Source organism: Spea bombifrons, chromosome 1, assembly GCF_027358695.1.
Source record: "Spea bombifrons isolate aSpeBom1 chromosome 1, aSpeBom1.2.pri, whole genome shotgun sequence".
Lineage (NCBI taxonomy): Eukaryota > Metazoa > Chordata > Amphibia > Anura > Pelobatidae > Spea > Spea bombifrons.
In genome coordinates, this window is record NC_071087.1 from 125335715 (window position 1) to 125345477 (window position 9763).

Sequence of the window (9763 nt, forward strand, 5' to 3'; positions counted from 1 at the left end):
TTAAAAAAGAAAATAAAAAAAAGATGATTTATTTTTCCTATTCCTTTAATATAGGTTAATGGCTCCTCTATTCAGAATTACAGAACGCCAGCATAGCGTTATTTCCTTAGAACCCGTCAAAACAAATGATGGCCGGGATGTAAGGGCTTTTTGCCCACAGTCAAAATGGCGATTTAGAGATGTGCGTCTTGGACGTTGCGGCTGCTCGTACCCTTGAAATCTCCGTCGTACGTTTCACCAACAGGAAGCTGGAAGATGGCGGAGGTGGATTTTGGGGGCAGTGAGCTGTTCGAGCAGTTGGATGAGGATACGCCGGCGCAGCCCGTTCACCTTCGCTTTGACGAGGCAACCGACAATGAAGAGGAGCCCAGCGGGATCCGGGAACAGCTCGCTCAATGCGAGGAGACGATAAACCAACTGAGAGCGGAGAATATCCTTTTACTGGCCGGGAAACGAAACTGCTTTCAGGCTTTTGTCAAAGGGGTTTAGGGCCAACGCTTCCTGATCTCTGCCGCTACCCCCTGATAATGAAAACCATACCGCAATCGTATGTTCCTAAATAACCGATTCGTTAAAATCGCGCTTCAAAAAACGTGACCAATCGCAGAGCGGCTGATAGCTGTAGCATAGGATTACAGCCCAATAGTAGCAGGTTACGTTAGTTTGCACGGATCTTGTACGATACATGTGCTGCTTCCCCTTAAACACTCCCATTTCCCTGTAAACACAGTCCATTAATCCTGTGAGCAGCGACTCTATTCCGACTCCCACTATGCAGCAGCGCTCTATTCCGACTCCCACTATGCAGCAGCGCTCTATTCGGACTCCCACTATGCAGCAGCGCTCTATTCCGACTCCCACTATGCAGCAGCGCTCTATTCCGACTCCCACTATGGAGCAGCGCTCTATTCCGACTCCCACTATGCAGCAGCGCTCTATTCCGACTCCCACTATGGAGCAGCGCTCTATTCCGACTCCCACTATGCAGCAGCGCTCTATTCCGACTCCCACTATGGAGCAGCGCTCTATTCCGACTCCCACTATGCAGCAGCGCTCTATTCCGACTCCCACTATGCAGCAGCGCTCTATTCCGACTCCCACTATGCAGCAGCGCTCTATTCCGACTCCCACTATGGAGCAGCGCTCTATTCCGACTCCCACTATGGAGCAGCGCTCTATTCCGACTCCCACTATGGAGCAGCGCTCTATTCCGACTCCCACTATGCAGCAGCGCTCTATTCCGACTCCCACTATGGAGCAGCGCTCTATTCCGACTCCCACTATGCAGCAGCGCTCTATTCCGACTCCCACTATGCAGCAGCGCTCTATTCCGACTCCCACTATGCAGCAGCGCTCTATTCCGACTCCCACCATGCTGAGTCATATGCAAGATTAGATTTCCCTAACAAAATGTGAACATGATGAGCTAAGAAGAAAGCTGTCCATGCTGAGCAGACCAAGGTATAATGCCATCTGTCTTGTATAGCATTACACTGTAGTATGCACTCGTTTATATAACGCCAGCAGATTCGGTAGAGCTTTTGCTTAAAGGTTTTGATGGTCCATCTAGTCTGCCTGTTTTTAAAGACTCGGTCCTTAATGGGTCCTTGATCTAGTTTAGCTTCATGATAGGCGTATGCCAATCCCTCCAATGCTTAAATCTCCTTACCGTGTTGACATCTACCGTTTCTGCTGGAAAGCTGTTCCACTTATCTACCACCCCTATGTTCCCCACCCACATTCCCTACCTCTATTTGGAAAACTTCGATAATACACATTCTTAATTCCAAACTGTATTAGCTCTGTGATAAGTGCTGTTGCGTACAGGAACAAGAGGTCTAATGTGCCTTATTGCACAATGGACCTGTTTGGGGGATCTACTATGAAGTCCCCAAACGGCCCCATGGCTGGATCTGATGCCTAATTGGTATTTGGCTTTGCTCACCAGCATGTATTGTGATGCGATCAACCTCCTGAAGTTATCTGGTGGATACAATGTAATTAGTGGATTCATTTGAAGGTCTGGAGTACCCCTGCTGGGTAACATACAGTAAGATAGGACAGCTTACCCACAATTACATGTTCTAATACGTTAATTCATTGTTGGCTTGTAAATGGATTGTTCTAACAGTCTATACACATTACAATTTCTTACATATATACATATATATGTGTGTGTATATATATGTGTATGTGTGTTATAGGCTGTCTCTTCTATAGGAAACAGCCTATAATTTGTTTTGTAAATAAAATAGTACCACGGTCCTGAATTTGCCATTTTTTTCCCCTTTTAGCGGTCTGTCTTTGGATGATAAATTCAATGGGCCTTTGTTGCAGATCTTATTCATGAACCACGTGGTTTCCAAGTAAGTTTCTATTATAACCGCCTCTTACAAGCATTGGCACCTTATTACATGCTATAATGAAACATTTTAGTTTCATATATATTTATGTGTGTTTAATTTTACATCTAGCAGGTGGTTCACTACCCCTTATCCCTGGCTGCCATTAATTTAAATGTATGGACTGTGGATCATATTGTGTGGTTTATGATCATGTACTACACATTTCCAAAAGAAACATGCTGGAGAAATAATTTGAGTTCATGTTTTACACAGGCAATACCATCAAGAAATTGAAGATTTTATAACACATTTAACTCAAAAGTATGAAGAGCATCAAAAATCAAATCCCGAGAAAACGTCATTTAATCTTAAACCCCAGGTAATGTCTCGGTTTTTGAAAGGACGGTTAGTGAATCATCAATGCTAACATAAAAGAACATTTTTGGTGTTGAAATTACAGATTTTTAATTTTCTTTTCTTTTTTTTCTGTCTTTTAGCCGTCTAGTATTCTACTAGAAGAAAATGGTTGCTCCAGTGTGGATACAATTAAGAAAATAAAAGATGCCTTCAGTGTGAGTTTTGCGTTTAAGAAGAATATTTTGTTTGATGAATACTGGCATGTAACGAGGGGGAAAATGTATGCTTTTGGTTTTGTCTGGTTGCTCTCTTTGCTTTTTAAATGCATCACATAACGCAAACAGACCTGGCCTGTCGGAGAAGAAATGGTTTCTGCATCCCTATCCCAGTCTAAAAATGCAAAACGTTTGTGCCGTCCCTTTGCAGAATCACCGCATGTGATTGCTTCACGTAGTGCATAGCAGATGGTAAAATTCTCTTGTTTTGCAGGTTGTCGGCAGTGTTCTGTATTTTACCAATTTTTGTCTGGATAAGCTTGGTCAGCCGTTATTAAATGAAAACCCCCAGATGACAGAAGGATGGGAAATCCCAAAGTATCCTAAAAAAATAAACTTCAGTTACAGCTTTTCAGTGGTAACTTTATATTTTGTACCAAAACAGTAGAATTGCCATATTTTTCTTTAATTCTCCCATAATTCTGCTTAGCATATTCTTTGCCAGAGGGGGCTTGCAGTATAGCTGGCACCGATGATCAAACAAACACTAAGTTTAAAAAAAAAAAAAAAAAAAATGGTAATGGAGGGAAAACAGGACCGCAATTTGTAGCCTTTTCTGGAACGCGCGGCCTTCGTACCTACGTGATGATGTCACGCGCTACCTTGTGTGACACGTCATTGCTGCAGTGTTCTGAGCACATGGGGGGACTGTGAAGAGTATTAGTGTTAAAGTTATAGATACACTTTCAAAAAGAAAAAGTAGTAGTAAAAACATAAAAAAAAGCAATAGGTATTACTTACATACTCAATGCTTTAATAAAGGCAGGTGGGAGTCCCCCTTTAGGAAGCTACTTCAAAAACAGTACACATATCCCCGAAATTCATATCAATAGAAGAAAACTAAGTATGTTCTAAAGTACTCTCGTGTAATCTATATGATGAATAAAGCCTCTTGCCAAGTACTAGAGTCTTTCCTCCCTCCGCTGCATGCCTTCTGATCATTGCTGTGTATGTCTCTCTTCACCTTCTACCCCATCCCGATATCAAATCTATTTTCCCAGTAGCTCATTCTGTGGATGTTCTCTGTCCCGTCCTTAAGGATCTAATTAGTTTGTTTCTTTTCATCAGTTAAGTATTTAATATTATCTGGCTTTCATTGCTGCGTTTTTTTTGTATGAATATATTTTCAATATTCTTTAAGAGCCCTTAATATATTCCAATAAAGATACCAGCAAGTTTTTACTCAGATTGTCTCTCTTGATGGGCAAGAAGTACAAGTCAAGGCAAAGAGGTTTGTAAATGTCTGCCCCCCCCCGAACTAGCCTGGTGTTTAATTTGGTTTTAAAAGTGTAAAAAAAAATGTACACGGTGATATGGAGACTGACTGTACAAGCGCATTCTTTCTTAAAATACTTGAAATTCTCCTGTTTAAATGTGAAGGGTTTACGAGGAGTAAATTAAGAACCAAAATACCAAAAATGTACGCTTGTAGCAGGTATGAGATCGATCGGTCAGAAGTCTAAGAATCTGTGATGTTAATATTAGTGGACAATTTTGCCATTTGGTGTTTTTATATGTAGTAGGAATCTGCTTCTGTTGATACATATTATAAATATACATTTTCCATACCTTTTGCTTTTAATGTAACTTTTTGTTTTGTTGATTAGACCAAAACCATGCTGCTTCAATTGTGGTTCAGAGGATCATCAGATGAGGGACTGCTCAAAAGTAAGGGATATCATCCTACTTTTCAATAATGTTGATGGTGCTTACAATGTATGGTAACGTGACCCTATTCAATTTGGAGAATTCAACTTCCGTTGGATTAAAATGCTTGAATAGCAAATGAGAAAACTTGCAAAGGCTTTGTAGTATGTTACATGCCTGCATACATGTCCCAGCAAAAAGGCCTCTAGTTCCAAACCGTAAAGATAAAGTAAATGCCGCTGTGGACTGTTAGGATTGGCAGATTGCACAGACTATACGTTTGAACCTCTGAAGTTTTTCTTTAGCGAGATAAATCGCATTTAAGCTGTTTATTATCCACATACTGGAAAGCTTGGGGTTTATAGTAAATACAAGTCAGCAGAACATTAACTTGTTTTATACAACAGATACTGCAGCGGCATCATTTTGCAGATATTTCAGTGTTTAGCAAATGAAACCAAAATACTTATCAATATTACTGGAGTCTTTAGTCAAAGGTGATGCATTTTATCAGGGGCTGTGCTTTCCATTCAACAACAGACTTCTGATCTAAAGGCATATGCCTTTACGTTTGTTTCGGCACTGGCCCTATAAAAAGTATTGCCTTCAACTAAAGGCTCCATCTTCTCTTGGACCAATCGGACTATATGCATCTTCCTTAGAAAGATACCTCTGGCTTTAGGCGTTTAACCTGGTTTAGTGAATAAATCCTTAAGCGTGTTCTTATCTTGCACAATAAGTAATAACTGATGATTTTTCAGCCACGCGATCTTGCCCACATCAACATGAAGAGAAAAGAGTTCATGGATGCATGCGGAGACTCCGGCAGCCAGAACCAACAGCAGCGGTATCATGCTGATGAGGAGAGGTTTGGCAAATATAAACCTGGAGTCATTAGGTAAATATTTATCTTTAATTCATCAGCGCTTGTTGCGTTTATATGTTAATGAATTTACATCATAAGTGTTAGTTTAGGGGGGGGGGTTTATATGAAAAAACCTTAATTCCATTTGTGTTCTTAAGCAGTTCTTTATGGTTTGATCTGTAAATGGAGGTGCTGATGGCATACATGTGAGTTAATGCCCTATGTATTTTAGTGATGAGCTTCGAGAGGCCCTTGGTATATCTGAGAGCTGCCTGCCCCCGTTTATATATCGGATGCGTCAGTTAGGTTACCCTCCAGGATGGCTAAAGGAAACCGAAATGGAGCATTCTGGGATTTCCCTTTATGATGGAAAAGGTATTTTCTTTTTATTCTTTTTTTGTTGTATGTGTCTTCAATATACTCCCAGTTGTTCTTTGCTTTTGTTTTTATTTACACAAGCATTAAGTCCCCCTTGTTGTGTACGATTCGTACATCAATGTATATCATTTTTTCTTTTCTGCAGGCTGTAGTGATGGCGAGTTGGAGGACGGAGAGTCTCGAACAAATAAACATCTGTCTTATGATGTCTCTAAATTAATTAGCTACCCTGGTTTTAATACACCTGCTCCTCACTGGATGGCCGACGTAAGTTTTTTTTTTTTTTTTTTTTTTTTTTTTCCTACATGTTGTGCTGTTCTGAGATGCCGCTTACATTTGCAATAGTTTCACTGCTATGAAGGCATTATTTAAAAAATAAATGGAAAAACAGCTTGCTGCGTTGTCGCTCTCTGGAGTGATCGCAAGTGCCATATTGAAAGGCAGTGAGTTGGTGGCCCCTTTCTGCTTTCAGAGAACAAAGTTCAATAGGGTCTGTCCATTGATTTTAAAAATAGACCTCCGTGATCTAACTATGACATCAAAGGGGGAACCATCCAGCACCTTGTGCCCTTCCTGCTAGAGCTATTTATTTTTTATTATAAATGTACTACTTGCCCCCCAAAGTACAAACATTAAAAAAAAAAAAAAACTTTTTTTTTTTCCTTCAATTTTTCACCATTTTTTATTTTTTATAATACCATTATTTTGACTGTATCATAAAATGTATCTCAAAGTCCTTGTCCTCCAAAAAAAACTATATATAGTGTGGGTAAGGTTAATGGGTACAATAAAATGACATAAACACACACACTGTAGAAAGGATACAAAATTTGAAAAACAGTCTGGTCATGAAGAGGTTAATATGAATGGGATTTCCAGGTTTGTTTCTAAGTAAGATTACACTCACTGGGGTCTGTTGACTAAAGGGGGCACTCTGGTTCAAATTCCTTGACTCCCCTATACATTTTGAAGGTCCAAACAAAGAGAGCTTTGACTCTGTATAGCATATAAAGAAATCTCACAGATTGAAATACTGTAATTTCTTCTCGCCTATTAAATTATGCATTAAGCAGGGCCAGCTCATCCCATCTTGGTGGAGAAGCCTGCTAGTGTTGGCCCTTCGTAATGAATAGTGAAGTGGGGACAATAACTCATGGAAACTCCCCTGATGGCCCTCTAGTGCCAGTGACTGAAGCCCATTGACTTATGGCTTGTACGGCCATCCCATTGAGCTGTCTCTAGAAATGGAGGCGCTAGCCCTGCACTGTGGGCGCTCTGCTATATCCACTATAATGGATTGTAAAATTCTGAAACATTCTGTGCTTCTCACACATGTTCACGTTTTCAGGACTGGCAAAGTTTTGGCTCGATCCCTATGCAGCCGGCTCATCACAAAGAGGCTTTTGCAAAGTACCTGACACACAACTTTCCTGCAGTAAGTAATTGTTGAGCAGTACATTAAATGCATACTACTGTCATATTTATATCCTTGTGTTATCGTCCTATGGCTGCAAGGACTACGTATGTAACAAAAATCATCAAGTAGTATCGTGTATTTGTTTCATGTAAATGCTGCCCCTGATCCTATGCTTCTTGAGAAGTTGGTTTTTACAGCATGGAAGCATCTCAGAGATCAGAATAGAGCACACGACTGTGCCACGTGTGCACATTCTAGACCTGGCTAAATGATTTAGCCACAGATGGCATCACGTACATGCATTGTTGGAATAAATATCTGTATTTGTTAGAATAAATCAGCACAGGCTGGTACTGCCCCATAGTGCTGCCCCACTAGGCTTGGTTTGTTCTTGGCACAAAATGTTAGGTACTCCACTGACAATAAAAAATATACTACATGCAGGAAAAAATGCTTGAATAATTTTTTGGAATGTTTTCCATATTCCTTACTTTCAAGAGTTCAGTACAAAGTCCCTATATTTCATAGATGATCATATTTAAAGCTGTAATCCTATAATGAATGTTGGCTAAAATTCATTAAAACATGACTTAAAAAAAAATAACTTTCTGTATCTTAACCAGGATTTGTTCACTCTGCCTGTTTGTAATATTGATGCTGATGTACAAACATGCCAACTCGTAGTGACACTTTTCTTCTTTTTCGTTTAGCAAAGCCGAAATAGTAACCACAAAAGAGCATCTTCCTCTCGGACTGGGTCCTCAAGAAGAAAAAAGGCAAAGAGTTCTGGAAATCACACAGAAGAATCCCCAGTGGATATGGATGTAGAGTCAGGTAGTTGTGTTTTTAACGTGAAGTCACTTTCCCCAAATCCTAGACGCTAAATAAACTCACACAATATTGTTTTTACTTTTTTAGAAACCCACGTTATACATACATCACTGTACTAAACATCCAGTTCTCCCAGTTTTGTGTGATTATTCTGCATTAAGTTTTTTTTCTCTTTGTACCTTACAAAAGATGCCCAAGTCAACAACTATCAGCAACTTAAGGACTGGAAATTGATTAGTTCGTGTTGTCCCTCACGTAAACATCTAAGTATCTTCAAACCTACACTGATTGAAATAAAGCAAATGCTATAGCTGGCTAAAAACAGTGGTCACAACAACAATACCACATCTTTTGTTTTCTCCTTGTGAGATTTCTGTAAATAATGTTTTATGTTTTATTTTTTTTTACAGATGTGGACATGAGCTATGGCTCTCCTCCTCACAAAGGTTTCAAGTTTCAGCCCCCTCTTCCACCTGGATCTCCATCATTTGGTACTCCACCCCCTTTGCCACGTGGAACACCGCCATCTACACCACCCAACTTTATTCCGCCCCCTCCACCAACACCTACTCCACCGCCTCTTCCTAAAGGCACACCTCCACCTACCCCCACAGGAGCTTCTCCAATGGCTCAGGGCAGGGGTGGCTGTAGTACACAGCCGCAAGTGGTGGACTCCATGGACGAAGACACATTGACTCTAGAAGAGCTGGAAGAGCAACAACGTTTAATATGGGCGGCTCTTGAAAATGCTGAGAGCGCAAACAGCGATTCAGATGTCCACACACCATTAACTGTAAGTTCTGCCCCATCTTCTCCTACTAGGACTGAGTTAGAACATGTCACAGAGGGAGAGGGGAGCATTCAAAAGCCTGGTAGAAGTTCTGATGCTTTTCTGGAGGCTATTGCGGAAAAACCTGATGACGAAAGCACTCCATTAACACCTGAAGATGATGATGATGAGCCATCAAAGAAAGACAATAACATTGACTGCAAAGTCATAGAGGGCAATGGATCAACAGTAAGTATTAACAAGGAGGGATCAGAATTAAACGAAGAGCCAACAGAAGAGGAAGCCTGCTCTGTCCCATCCACCCCTAACTCAGGCATTCCAGATATGAGCAAGTTTGCTGCAGGGATCACACCGTTTGAATACGATAATATGGCTGAGTCAACTGGTGTGTACTTGCGACTTAGAAATGTGCTGAAGAACTCCCCTAGAAACCAACAGAGAGGCAAAAATATTTAGTAACGTTCCCATATGGTGGTTGCAAGGGGAAGTTATCTTTTTTTATTACCTTTTTTTATTTCTAGTATGTATTCTGTTTTCGTTTAGGTTAATGTAATGCCTCAAAACAGAAAACTAATCGAATCTGCTGTAAAAGACAAAAAAACCTACAAATATAATTATGGCATATATTCTTTGATTTTTCTGCCTGTAACCGCCTAATTTATTTAATGTGGCCTGCCCTACAAAAAATGTGAGAATCACCAGATTGGCTTCAGGTAAAGTATAACATTTTGGTTATACGCGGAGCTGGTGGAATAGCTAGCATCTTCTCAATCGTACATTTGCAAGCTTACTGTCTAGCACGATGTATAAGGGTTTTTAATTTTTTTTATTATATACTCCATATTGACAAAGATGTGT

The 9763-nt window shown here is 40.3% G+C and overlaps 1 protein-coding gene across 2 annotated transcripts; it reads left to right on the forward strand.

The window, feature by feature from the left end:
* Positions 1-237: 237 nt before the first annotated feature.
* Positions 238-9469, forward strand: ZCCHC8 (zinc finger CCHC-type containing 8). 2 transcript variants are annotated; one of them, XM_053472452.1, is made up of 14 exons: positions 238-430; positions 1419-1461; positions 2295-2366; positions 2619-2724; positions 2843-2917; positions 3192-3295; positions 4143-4208; positions 4585-4645; positions 5386-5522; positions 5722-5864; positions 6013-6134; positions 7216-7302; positions 7995-8121; positions 8526-9469. In XM_053472452.1, exons 1-14 carry the CDS (start codon positions 256-258, stop codon positions 9359-9361), a joined length of 2154 nt encoding a protein of 717 aa, XP_053328427.1. In that variant the 5' UTR covers positions 238-255; the 3' UTR covers positions 9362-9469. The 2 variants fall into 2 exon arrangements, with proteins under 2 accessions (XP_053328427.1, XP_053328435.1); XM_053472460.1 differs by having other exon boundaries at positions 7995-8118.
* Positions 9470-9763: the final 294 nt, after the last annotated feature.